General features: G+C 35.6%; 1 protein-coding gene across 2 annotated transcripts; it reads right to left on the reverse strand.

Annotated features, from left to right (window-relative positions):
• Positions 1 to 5,028: 5,028 nt before the first annotated feature.
• wdr74 (WD repeat domain 74) lies at positions 5,029 to 11,046 on the reverse strand. 2 transcript variants are annotated; one of them, XR_013796133.1, is made up of 11 exons: positions 10,837 to 11,046; positions 10,561 to 10,667; positions 10,360 to 10,484; positions 10,180 to 10,243; positions 8,881 to 9,024; positions 8,677 to 8,778; positions 7,362 to 7,518; positions 6,988 to 7,130; positions 6,719 to 6,772; positions 6,168 to 6,576; positions 5,787 to 6,114 (listed from the first exon to the last, which is right to left on the reverse strand). XR_013796133.1 is itself a non-coding variant. In XM_079599642.1 (10 exons), the coding sequence occupies exons 1-10, from the start codon at positions 10,895 to 10,897 to the stop codon at positions 6,394 to 6,396; spliced, it is 1,140 nt and encodes a 379-aa protein (XP_079455768.1). In that variant the 5' UTR covers positions 10,898 to 11,046; the 3' UTR covers positions 5,029 to 6,393. The 2 variants fall into 2 exon arrangements, 1 of the variants encoding a protein (XP_079455768.1); XM_079599642.1 differs by having other exon boundaries at positions 5,029 to 6,576.
• Between the last annotated feature and the right edge of the window lie 2,954 nt (positions 11,047 to 14,000).

A 14,000-nucleotide genomic window follows, 5' to 3' on the forward strand; every position in this document is an offset into this window, starting at 1 on the left:
ACCCATTGTTTATTTATTTTATTTATTTAATTGTTTATTTTTAAATCAATAATCAATTAATATTATTTTATCTGCCATGTTTGTTCAGACATTTACTGCAATTTACAGCTTAATTCTAGTCTTAGAGCGATTCCTATAGGCCTATCTAAGACTGGGTGGGGGGGGGGGGGGGACATGGGCAAAACAAAACTGAAAGTGAAAGAAGTCTGACATTTACAGGAAATTGGCTTTGGATTCAGGTTGTTTTGTGAGTGAAGTGGAATATTTTGTCAGTGATGCTTTCTTTTCAATGGCTTATGTGTGACTAAAGGACTGTTGACACCAAGGATAATAACTAGGCCTAATGAGAACAATAACTGCAAAGTTTTAATAATCATTCTAATGATAAAAAAAGGAAAAGTCCACACCACAACTATAATGATAACGACACACTTTCAGAACGATTTTTTTTTTATCCAATAGGAATCCAGCTTGATTATGTAAACGGCAGATGAGAGTTTGCACTTATAATAAACTCAGGGTGCATCTCAATCAGCTCCCTAGTTACTATTTTTTTTTTTTTTTTTTTTTTGCTCCCTAGTTACTAGTCAGGGAACTGATCAGGGAGTCAGCCATTTTAAGGGTGGTCTCAACAATCGCAAAATCCTTCCACCATTCGCTCCAATAATAGTCCCACAATGCATCTTGAAAACCAGGAAACGGGAGTTCCAAAGCATGAAACTTGAGTCAACTCTCTACTCATAATGACAAACGATTATTTATTTAGTTATTTAATTAAATAATTATATTATATTTTATTTAATTATATTTTAGCATAAACATACATCCCTAGACAAGAAATGAACAATCTAGCAAAAATTTATCATTTATTTGGCTGAAATGCTGCACACATAAGCAAAGTGTTTATCCTAATGTACTTTACATAATATTAAAACAATGTCAGAAAGATACCATTCTGCTGTTGATCTAGAGATGTTGTACAATTAGGATGTTGTCAGGTCGGCGGAAATAGAGTCAAGTTGTCCCAGTCAAGTGAACCAATGTTCTAACTGTCCGACCAAGGGATGCTAATGTAGTTATCGTTATAATTGTATTTATTGTTATAATTCATGACACATTGATTTTGGAAAACGTCGTAAAAATGTTAAATGAAATGTATGCAAAGAATGTGACAAAGAAATAAGTACTGTAGGCTATGTTGAAAACAGTGTGAAAACCTGTAAAATATACATTTATTTAAAGTTCAAAATAATTGTATTTTAAATGTTCAAATGAAAATAAATACAATTGAATAACTCAAATAAATATATAAATATAAATAATGTTGTATTGCTAGTTAGCTACATCAAAATAAATACATAAATGCATTTCCAAATTAACAATTACATGAAGGTTTTACATTTATTCAGCCCAACAATTATACATAACAATTATACATAACATTTATACGGTGTCCTGCATTCTCTGTGCAAACCGGTGTGTGTTTAGTAGGATAAACAGGACAGTGGCCTACAGAACTGACAGGCAGCTGGACTGCAAACACTGGCTGTCAATTCATAGGTCATCACCCTGTGTCCTAGACCTGGGTTAAACATGCTTTCTTCTAGTATAGACGTACATTCACAACCAAGTATTAGGCATTGCATTAAATAAGAATAAAAACATTAGGACTTGATTTTCTTTGTTCACTTCAAAGGAGCAGTAGCCTAATGTAGAAATAAGGCGGTTAAAGGTGACTGTCTGCACGCAACAGCAGCTCCACTGGAAGACACAAACCTTCCACATGGAGTTGCTGTTACAACCAGTCAGCACCGAATCTTTGGAGTGTGCCCCTTTTGGACAGTGGAAGGAAGTGCACTTATTCCTTATTCTCGCCAGGGTAGTTTTCTATAATATATATAGATAGATAGTAGAAGAAGAAAGCGTGGTTCCACCTGAAATGAAAGCATAGAAGACAGAGTTAGATAAGGATTCAGACAAAGGCTAATGACTGCCATTAAGAACATGTGAGAGTTCCTCTGTTGGCTCATGACTTTGACCTCTTGTTTCTTTCTCATCTTTATGGCATGCCATAGACTCCATTATTGGCCAACAGCATGTCCAAAGTGCTAAGACTGATCTTGATAACAGCAATTTTATGACAGCAGTCAACATAAGGGTACTCGGCAGAATGTGTGTATGATCTGAGAGAAATAAGGGTGTGTCGCTCAATAATTGATCTGGCTTTATGTCTTAATTTTGTACATATCACTTCCTTTTAGTCATGAGTTACCCATCCCACATTCTCTATCATGTTCTTTCTCTCTTCTTGGTTTCTTCATTTATATCATATTTTAGACTTTGCCTTGCTGTAAACCTCCCTGCTCTTTGCTACCTTTGGAAAAACAGCATAATAAAGTAATTAAAGGGGGCACACATCGCATGAGTCAGTCTGTGTTATCTGCCCCTGTTATCATCTTGTGAATCCACCATTTTCTTTCTCATCCCTGAGCCGTATCCGTAACATTTGTGTTGAGTGAGAGAAAATCAATGGCATGAACTCATGAAAGTGGTTCATTTTTATCACAATTCCTAATTGCCGTACTTGATATTGGAGTAAGTCACATCACGTTTCATCAAATCTACTTTGTAGAAAAGAAAATAATTGTGGAAAAGATGTGACATATATTAGATTGTTGTATAAAAATTCCATACAAAACCTAAAACTGCCGTTTATTTGCATGAACACATACCAGGCAGTTTGCTTCATGTATTAAAGATAATTGAAAAGAAACTTACTCTATACCCTTTTTGATTTATAAGATCCTGTTCTTGGAAAATAATTTTTCAAATGCTTGAGGGCCGAGCGAAAGCCTTTTGCATTCTTTTCTTATCCCCTTTTCTTATCCTTCTTACCTGTACTTTGTTAGACAATGCAGGTATATTTAGTCAAATTAATCTAGCCTTTCACAAACAAACAGTCAGACATTAACATTACATTTTCCTACGTGAATGAGCGTAATTGCAGAGGCGAGGCAAAGGTGAGAAAGGTGAGTTTTACTTTTTTTTTTTTTTAAATGCATATATTTATTTAAAGAAAATTACAATTTAAACCACTTAAAAATTCCATGTACCCACAACTTAATTTTCATTAAAGAGTTACTTACCTTCACAGTTCTTCCTCGTGCGAGTCCAGGACGCATCAGGAAAAAAAGAAAAAGAGAAAGAATGCAAACAAAAGAATAAAAGAAAAGTTAAAATAAATATAGAGATTAAAGAACTTACAGAAGCAAAGTAAAAATATGTCTACAAAAATGAGAAAAAGAACTAAAAACAATAAAGATAGTGACAGCACAACGAGAGAGCCAGCCAGTGAGAAGGGTGGGTCGGTCAGCAGTGCTATGTCAGGCCAGAGAGAGGCCAGTTTAAAAGTGATTTGGAGTTGAAGCTTAGTTAATAATTACACTCCTCGTCAATATTTAACATCTTTTTGGCCCTGCCCCTCATATTCAACATCCTGGACTCTTATGGACTTACACACAGGCTACCTCAGGACCCTATTTTGTAACGTTTTAGGTACATTGATATTTTTAAAACAGTTCAGAGCAACACATTTTATTAAAATTGTCTAAACAAATGTTGTGGGCCAAACAGACATCCAAATTAGAAGTCTTGCCAGTTTACTTTAAACACAATAAACCACTAGAGGGCGTCACGGTTTAACTTGATTTTTGAATTATATTATTTACGATATACAACACAGACTCAGAACATTGTTTGTTGCACATCACAAGACTTATTTCTTGCAACATATAGCTGTTTTCACCCACTGTGAGTTTCTAAAGCTTGATTTATAATGTAACAGCAAATGAGTGATGTAGGTCAATGTCTTAATTACTGGTAATAGCACGGCATGAGGTAATGCTGCATGATTAGAATAGATAAAGTAGACTATGGACTCTAAACATTGATCAAAGAATGAAAAAATGCTTTATAACAGGATAATAAAATACTCATGATGAGAGAGTTAATTATTGTCATTGTTGGGCTAAAGGGCACAGAAGTGCACACTGTGTTAAGGAATTTCGATTGTCAAACACAAGAATGGTGTGTAAATTAATGTACCACGACAAAATACTCCATCTAAGCACATAATATTGTACCTTAAGCAGGTGATGGTCTGGGACTAGAAGGCTAAAAATTGCTTTGTGTTTCTTGTGATAAGAGGTTTGACCAGAAGACGACGACCGCGGTCACAATCTAACATTTTAATCAAGATGTTGAAAAAATGCACAAATAATTATAGGCCTATATGATAAATATATTTCAGGAAGTGCAATATAATGTGGTGATTGTGTTATTGGGGTTAGTTAAGCTATTTCCTTCACTCTAAAGGAGGAAACCATGAGGAAATGAAATCTTTCCACTGGTTATGACCTTGGTACCGCACACAGGGTCAAACCACAAACATGCAATAGTTTTGGGGTTTCATAATTTACAATAATCATACAGGAAATTCTGAGGCTGTTGTCCTTTGTAAAGCCACACTTCAGGTTTTAAAATCGCAAGTCAGCAGTCTGTAATACTGCCCTCTCCACCCTGCAAGGTCTCAGAGTTCAATTAATATTGTCATACTTCATCATTCCCTCTATAGTTGATGCCCTTTGCTCCTCAGCTCCTTGAAAATGTTTCCATGTTTAATTATCTGTCACGTCGAAAGCATCACTTATTAGATGCACTAAAACCCCTAAAAATTGTACATATGGAAACTACGTCATCCCTTGAACATCACTGTATATGATCAGATATAAATACATTTGATTTCATAAGTTTGGACAGCATTTTTGTTAAAGAAAATGTATTATTTGGTTCCTTGGTTATAACACCACTGTAATGTCAAATGATAAATTTGAGACATACAGATTCGTCCCAATTGTGCTCAAAATAAATCAGTTATTAGCTACTAATTCTCTCATTTACAAAGTTGACGGTTTCAGTTCTAACCAAGATGTCCCTTATCTTATCAGAGGCTAGTATAAGGTGTGTTTAAGTGTGCATAACGCAATGCGTAATACACACCCACACAAACACAGGTATGCATGTTCATTCACGGTCAAGTCAAGGTCTTTAGACCAGCAGATTCATGATTCTCTTTTTACTTCAGTAAAATGTACCTCAAATTAATTTTTGAAAGGGATACTGTACACAGGCCTTTGGAAAGAATGTAAACTGAAAAATGAAAACTTCACATAAAGTAGCATTGTAAACCACATAACAGATTTTTGTAGGAAATATTTTCTGAAGTGCACACTTTCTTCAACTGTGTGACAGTTCCACTGCACAAAATGCTTTTCTTACTTAGTGTTTTTGTCTTGTTTCCAGTCCAAATATCTAAAAACAAATCTTAAATCAAGAAGCATTTACGGTACTAGAGAAGTAAAATTACATAAGAAATCTTATCTTGTTTTCTGATAAAACATTTTTAAATTGAGTTTTTTTGCTTAAAACAAGCAATTCAATGAAAACAAGATTATTTGTCTTACCCCATTGGCAAAAACTCCCAAAAGAACTTTCATATTTTTTCTTTATAAGAAAACAAGATAGGATTTCTTATGTAATTTTACTTCTCTACTAAATGCTTCTTGATGTAAGAATTTTTAGATATTTGTACTGGAAACAAGACAGAAATACTAAGTAAGAAAATAATTTTTTGCAGTGTTGGTGTTACATTTCATATACCGGTATATTTGAGTCAATTGAACACAATAGAAACTTAATTATTGAAAATACAAAGACAAAGCTCTGCTACAGACTCTTCCTTCAATTCTGTTTAATTCAGAATTACAGTGATAGATGTTTTTGTTTGTACATAACAGGACCATTTGTTCCAGTTCAATAGAATTGTAACATTTTCACATATGAAAAAGGTAATCTGAATATCAAATTTCAGATAATTTAATGTTCAAATCCACTTCAAAATGATGACCTGTACACTATATATATATACATACATGTATGTATTAAAGGAATTGTTCACCCAAGAATGGAAATTCTGTCGTGTATGAATTCCTTTCTTCTGCTGAACACAAAGGAAGATATTTTGAAGAATGTCAAACTGTTGACGTACCCCATTGACTTCCATAATATGGAGGGGGGGAAATCCCAGATGGAAGTCAATGGGGTCCGACATTGGTTACCGACATTCTTCAAAATATATATTTTTTGTGTTCAGCAGAACAAAGAAATGCATACAGGTTTGGAACAACCTGAGGGTGAGAAAATAATGACAGAATTTAAATTTTTGGGTGAACTATCCTCTATCAGGTTTAAGTTTCTTTCTGGCCACTTCTGATACAGTTTTAGTCATGACATGACATCAACAGTGTATAAAATGATAAAAATGTCCTTTATAAATCACTTTACATTAGTTTTTACTAGTTTTCTTTTCTTTTTTCCATCTACCCCATTAACCACTGTTTCGCTTGTTTGGGCAGCCCTCTTTTTGGTCTTCTCCGTCACTGTTTCCATGGTATCCCAAACCTCATCCTCCTCTGCTTTCACCTCCTCTACATCTCCAGAAACATCAGGACTTGATGACTGAAAGAGAAGAGCAAATACAGAGTCATACGATTAACAAAGTGGTGCAGTATCAAGTCATCAGCGAGAAAGCAACTTCCATTGTTGCTACTATTGATAGGCAGTTACATAAAGTGAATTATCAAAATGATGCACCGCTTACCTCCAGTTCTCTGCTAGAAAGTAGCACACAATTGAGTCGTGACTTCAGATATACCTGCAAAGAGAAAATATGTTCATAAAATTACCATTTACGCAAACACGACACTGAGTGGGAGGCACTTATGATTATATGGTGTATGCAACCAGATGGAAATAAGAGGAGTGGGGCAATGCAGAAATCAAAGGATATGGAAACAACAGCAGAGAGAAAGAGACAGATGAAGTGCAGAGAAAATGGAGAAAGAAACCTGGTTTCTTGTGTATTCATACCTTGTGTTGTAAGGAACGGTCCTCCAGGCTGTGTACTCTCAGAAAACGATCTAAACCACAAGAGGCCACCAATGGGAGGGAAGGATGGCACTGCAACCCCCGCACTGCCCCCGCCAGACCCTTAAGACACCCACGCACAAGCCCTGCAGGCAGATAGAGAAGAAAATAGGGTCAGACAAAACAACACTCTCAGGAGTTCAATAATATAACAGTGCATATACAGAGAACGGCTGGCCAAATACATCTTTTATACTTGGAACACACAGATCCAGGACAAAAAAAAACAAAGCAATGGACTTTCAGTTCAAAACAACTGCTTTTGATCCAAGCCTGCCTAAGAGAAAAAATAAACAGAGCATCCACCTACTGCTTACCTTTTCTGAGGTCAAGAATGCCGATCTCCCCGTGAGTGTTGCCCACGACCACTGTGTCCTGGCTGGCAGGAAGAGAGAGCGCTGTGAGCGGGTACTCTCCAAACTGAGCCTCCATCACCGGCCTCCTCTGAGACGTCGAGGGGTCGTACACACGCACCTGTCGGAGGAGCAGCAGAACAAACAGGGCAAGATATTTTGAGTCATGTTTGTTCACAGACATTTACCTTAAGACACAAAGGAAGACATGCATAAATACAATAGCAAACAGGACATGAAGAAAAACATGGTTGGCTCATAATACTTATGGAAAATTGTCAAATATATTCTGAAAAAGCTGTTAAATCTAAATAACAAGATAAAACATTTTTGCAAACACCTATAATGCATGTTGAAGTGGCGACCAATCAGTTACAAGCTGAAGGTTGAGGCTGTGACACCAAGCAAATGGTCAGCTATCTGCGGCTATAGTCAGCTCAGTTTTTGCGGAGTGTTCCGCACCGTCAGCACAAGTCAGACACCAATGGTGGCTTTAAGGCTGATTGAGCATGTTGAAACGGCATCAGCGCCATCAGTGATCAATGAGAGAACTCTGATTGGCTGTTCAGCTTTATAGCGCACGAGACGAAAAACAAATGTGATTTATTTTTGTGTCATAGACACATGCGACAAGCCGTAAACCCAGTGAGCTTTCAGTGCTACTAGTTCTTTGATGTCGTTTTGGTGTCACGGCCTCAACACTTTACACAAGCAAAACAAAGTAACCAATTAATTGGTGTGAATACTGAATTTATATGGATTATTTTACATGATTGACAACTGTATAGGGTTTAAACTAAAAGATAACTTTGAATTGATAAATTAGAAAGCCGTGCATGCCAGTTTTTGATGAAACAGCCTGAATTCTATAATTATTGTACTCTGTATTTGTCTTCAAAATGATGACGTGTGAAAATAAAGAAAGATAATTCATTTAAATACAGCCTACCGTTCAAAGATTTGGGGTCAATAAGATTTTGTAATTAATACTTTTAAGCAAGGATGCAGTCACATCAAAAGTGACTGTAAAAACAATGTTTCAAATTATAAGATTTCAGATAAATACTGTTCTTTTGAACTTTCCATTCATCAAATAATCCAGCAAAAATGTATCATTTATGTGTATATATACACACAGGGCTGTCCTTCACGATCGTGAACAGCCCAAACAAAAATTAACACATGACCTTTCTAAGTAAATAATTTTACAGTGTAAGAAACAATGGTAGAAAAGCATGAATGGATAAAGCCAGAGAAAAGGGTTAATGGCTTAACAAACCTGATGGTGTCCAGTGCATGTGACCATTTTATCTGAATCTGGAATAAAGCCGATGTCTTTCACCCACACGGGCACTCGCATATCCAACCAGTCATGGGCTACCTGATGGATAAAAGAAAAAAAAGAACAGTTTGTAACGGTACTCACAAACTACTGGGTGCTAAAAAGTTGAAGTTCATAGTTATTTTTTCTCTTCTGCCTTACATTTTTGGCTGTGAATATTGGCTTATCTGGTCTCTCCAGATCCCAGACTTTCAGCGGGTTCTCTTTACCCCCTGTAGCCACACGATGGCGCTGTGACGGGTTCTGTTGCATTCTACAAATTCCATTTCCAACATTTACCTCAACCTAAGAACAAAGATGGATGAGGTTGGTTGAGGATCCGATTTACTAAGTCCACATTTTAAGAATCAACAAAATTATCATAGAGATGAAAAGATTATCATACATTATTCAAACCTAATCTACAATTCAAACAACAGACGCAGGGCCCACTTATTCCAAAAGTTTAATCTGGATAAGAATGGGCCTGATTTGGAAAGCCTATGTTTTGCTATCCATGGTGAGGTAATACATTTTACCTTTGTGCCGGTTTTTCAGAGCAACACTGCATTGAATCACCCCAAATATATATACTTTTCCAGATGACCAAATCCAGACTACCAGTGCTCTAATGAGACTACATATCAAAAGGCAGTCTACTAGATATATATATAAAAATAAATAAAAAACAGCTAGAATAGTCAGTCAATGTGACCCACAACAAATAAATTAAAATGGACAAATTTACATGCAATAAGGACCTTTGACTGGATAATCTCTGAAGATTGCGTCATCATAATTCATTTACAGGAACAAATGCCTATAAAAATGTAATATATTGTTTTTGTTTGATAGTGACAAAAGTTTGGGGTAATAATATGGTAATATTATATGTTTTTAGCTTAAAGCCTTAATAGGTAACCTAATGTCTACTATTATTTCACCAACTTTTAAGTTATTACATTTTGTTTCAGAAATCCACCATAAAAAAATAATACTGATTTAATGATCCGCCGTTCTGATGTAGAACCTGGAAGCGTGGCACTGTGTACTACGTGATCAGCATAGCAGACTGACATGGAGGAGAAGAGATTGTTAAAGTCATTATTTTTGGGGGGTTCTGCGCACAAAAAGTATTTTCGTCGCTTCATAACATTAAGGTTAAACCACTATAGTCACATGGACTATTTTAACGATGTATGTAGTACCTTTCTGGGCCTTGAAAGTGGTAATAACGTTGCAGTCTATGGAGGTACAAAAAGCTCTCGGATTTCATCAAAAATATCTTAATTTGTGTTCCGAAAATGAACGAAGGTTTTATGGGTTTGGAAAAACATAAGGGTGAGTAATTAAAGACACAATTTTTGGGTGAACTAACCATTTAATGTATAAGGGAATATTCATATTTGTAGATGCTGATGATTGGTGTCCATTTCATTTATTGAAATAACACTGACTTACTGTGTCTGTACAGCCTTCCTTCCACACCTTCAGCAGTCCTGACTCCACACACGTGATCAAAGAACTGGAAAAGGGGGAAGAAAGTACATCATTCCTACAGTACATTAATGCAAACCAACAAAACATCGAGTAATTCATCAGCCACCGCAGAGACAATCATAACATGATATTGGCAACAACCTGTCAGTGACAGACAGTCCTGTGAATCTGCCCTGTGAAGGATCCCCACACTCTCTGGTCGCAGTAAAGATCCCCTTATCCGTGCTGAAAGTTTTCACAGTGCCGTTCACACTGCCCACTAACACCTGCAAAGACACGCACATATACTATGTCAGTCACTAAATTATAAGGTACGTTACTCCAGTTCTCTCGCTTACTCACCTCTGATTCGTGTGAGTCTCCCCATGCCATCACGCAAACCTCCTGATCCCGACTCAAGCAGCTCATCTCACAGAAGTTAAACGCCTGCTTTTTGCTGAGACTCACCCCTTAAGATGAAATATGGATACGAACAAGTCATTAGTTAAGTGGCCCTCAAGAAAATCAAACGGCAGGTCTGTTGTGCTAACTCACGTGTACCAAACATGGCTAACTAGATAGTCAGAAAAGTGGACAATGTGTCGAAAAAGAGACGAGAAACTCCCAACAACACCTTACCTTTTAATATTCCAGTTTCGGATCCAAGCCATATTGAACATATTTGGCTTTTGGCAGCCATTTCAAAGGAAATGGGTGATTTTGGAATTACTGCTAAAAAATACAGACGTCCACGCTACTGTAGCACACAACTAAGTCCGGGTGTAACGCGCAAGCCAATAACTTTTAGTTCCGCTCCTCACTAAAAGTGCGATACAAATCAATGCGAGTTTCATCATGTTGTCAAGCGATTATATTTAATACCGTTGGATAAACGCATTATGACCTATATCTATATGGATTTCACCTCATATATATATATTTTTTTTTTCACTAAAAGAAGATGTTAGGCAGAATGTTAGCTGACAGTATCAGTCACTCTTTGCATCTTTTCGTGCAACGCGAGTAATTCAACCGAACATCTCTGCCGATTTGCACGGCACAACATAAGAGTGAGTAAATTATGAATACATAAAATCTTCATTTTTGGGTAAAGTCTTCATTTAATGTAGTAGTTCTCAACCTTTTTGACACTAAGGTATTTCTGACACTTCTGCTATAATTACATATAGCTGCTCATTTCCACACCTTTTATTTAGAGAAACTAAGTGGCAATATTGAAAGAATGGATAATACTTTACTTTGATAGTCCACTTTAGACATTGTACTAACTGAACTACGTGTCATCTACGAGTCATTAGAAGAATATTAGTAGACTTAATATCTGCTTAATGTCTGATAAATATCTGCTAACACTTTATTCAGACCTCAACAGACATTCTTCTGACTAGTATCTTTGCAAAGAACTAGGTCAAATTATTCTACTAACCCTAACCTAACAGTCTACTAATATTCTAATGAGTTAGTTGATATGCTAGTTCCAAATTGAGTTAGTTGACAAGTTAGTTGCAAAGTTAGTTAGTAGAATGTAGTTAATAGAATGCCTAAAGTGGAATGTCAAAATAAAGTGTAAGTAAAGAATGAAATCAAATAATAAAGACTAAATAATTTAAATAATTAAATTCAATAATCCCAATAACTGAATGTAATTCAAGGTTTACACTTTTTATTAATAATGAATTTGCATGACTTATAGTTTGTGCTTGCAGGTTTTTTTTTATAGTAGGCTAATTTCCATTAGTTTTTTAGGTCTAGAAACACACACTTTATACAATTCCCTCTTACAGTATATCTATTTTGTCTAAAACCACGAGAACCCTGATTCTTAAATAAAAATGGAAGTTGTTAAAGGAAGGAATTAATCTAAGTTGAGTTGCAGTAGGATTAAATGGATTAAAATGGCATTTCCTCAGGATAGAGAAGATAGTGAAAGGAGAGAGTGCAGAAGAATCCACCAGATGGTACTATTGGACTCCATTAGAAGCGAAAACACATGGCATGCTGGAAATATCTGTCATTTGTGACAAATGATCTTCTGGATATTTAGGGGTCCAAGCACCCCTAATGTTTTCTCTTAGTCCTTGAGTCAAACCCTACAAAATTAATGTCATTCTTGTCTATAAAATGTTCAATATTCAGATTCCGAAAAACCAACTTTTTCAAACTCCTAGGCTGTTTATCCAATCTTCACCAAACTTTGTATTAAGCTGCTATAGACTATGCTGGCAAAAAGTTACTGTAAATAATGTAGATGTGTTGCGAAGATATTAGCAACAGGACATTCTTAGGACACAAGCCAAGTTGCATCAAATTCTACCCATAGGGGGCACAACAAAAAACCCCGCTTCAAATAGCATATTATTCCGATAAATAAACAAACATGGCCGCCAGCCACCAATAGAACTTCAGCAGCTTATTATGTCAAATTTGAATGGCCAATCTTTACGAAATATAGCAGACACTTAGAAGGTCTTTCAATTAAGCTGTGTATTCAATTTGGTGGGAATCAGCCTCAAGGTGACGCTATAACACATTGTTGCCTATAACTCTAAAGTCGTCATATAGTTAAGATTAAAAAAACGTATTCCTTCAGTATCCTCAAATTAGTTGATCATATGCGTATCCAGTTTTTGAAATTCGCAATTCGCACAGAATTGAGTATCCGCCATCTTGAGACACTCAATTTTGATTTGTTTTATTGTTGGGGATATAGGCTGACATTTTTGTGGGTGTAGCCCATAATGACTAATTGGCCTATATCTTGTGAATGCAATGCCCACACTTCACTAAACTTGACATAAAAAAGAGACACTTAGAAACATAGCCATTGTATTATCATATCGCCTACATACCGTTGATGTTTGGACCCCAATAATTGCCACTTGCGGCTATATTTGTCAGTGTTCCTGGAAAACAGAGAACGCCGTATATATTGCTGTGGTAATGTAAGCAATAAAAGCAAATCAGAAGCCTTAATACTGGAATGATTCAGTCTCTTCTCCCTGGGGAGTATGTCTATCAAGTTTCAATATTTTCCACACTTTAAAGAACACACAGTAAACAAAGATGGAGACATTGTGGGGATGATTTAAAAACATTGCTAATGAGAGAAGAAAAATAAGTTTCTGAGGGAGTATTTATTGAAAATGGATTTGACAATATGTAAATGAGGTGGCTGGGAACCGTTCAAAGGGGTACATTACTATGAACCTTTTTTTTTTTTTATGTATGTTTTCTACAATTATATAAATGCTGGAAATAATATTAATATTATTATATCATGGAACATATAGTGGATTTTTTTTAATGGTTTTAAAATGTCCAAGCCTGGAAAAGTTATAAAAGGTAATAAAATAAATCTTAAAAATCAAAGACATTTTTAAAGCAATTAATAAATTGTTTAAGTTACATTCTACTCCAGCTGTTACATTTGTCTTACTGGAGATTTTTGTACAAAAATAGATAGTTTTTTATCATTTAATCTAATAATAATAATAATAATAGGCCTAATATATTTATTCCCATAACTGTATGTGATGTAGAAATAACAAAAACACACCATAACTCTATAAAATAATTTTAAAAAGCATAATAGTTGTCATGAACGACTGGAAATTAAATAGAAAAAAACATGGAATTTGTGCAAACCCTGTGAAAAAGGAAAAAAAAGATTGTGAGTGAAATAAAATAACTCTCTTCTACTCTTGATCTCTGAAAATATGACTGCATATTTGACTAAAAAGAATCAAACCTTATTCATCTCTCTTGGAGTGACAGAGATGCAC

This window comes from Phoxinus phoxinus (genome assembly GCF_949152265.1).
Source record: "Phoxinus phoxinus genome assembly, chromosome: 23".
NCBI lineage: Eukaryota > Metazoa > Chordata > Actinopteri > Cypriniformes > Leuciscidae > Phoxinus > Phoxinus phoxinus.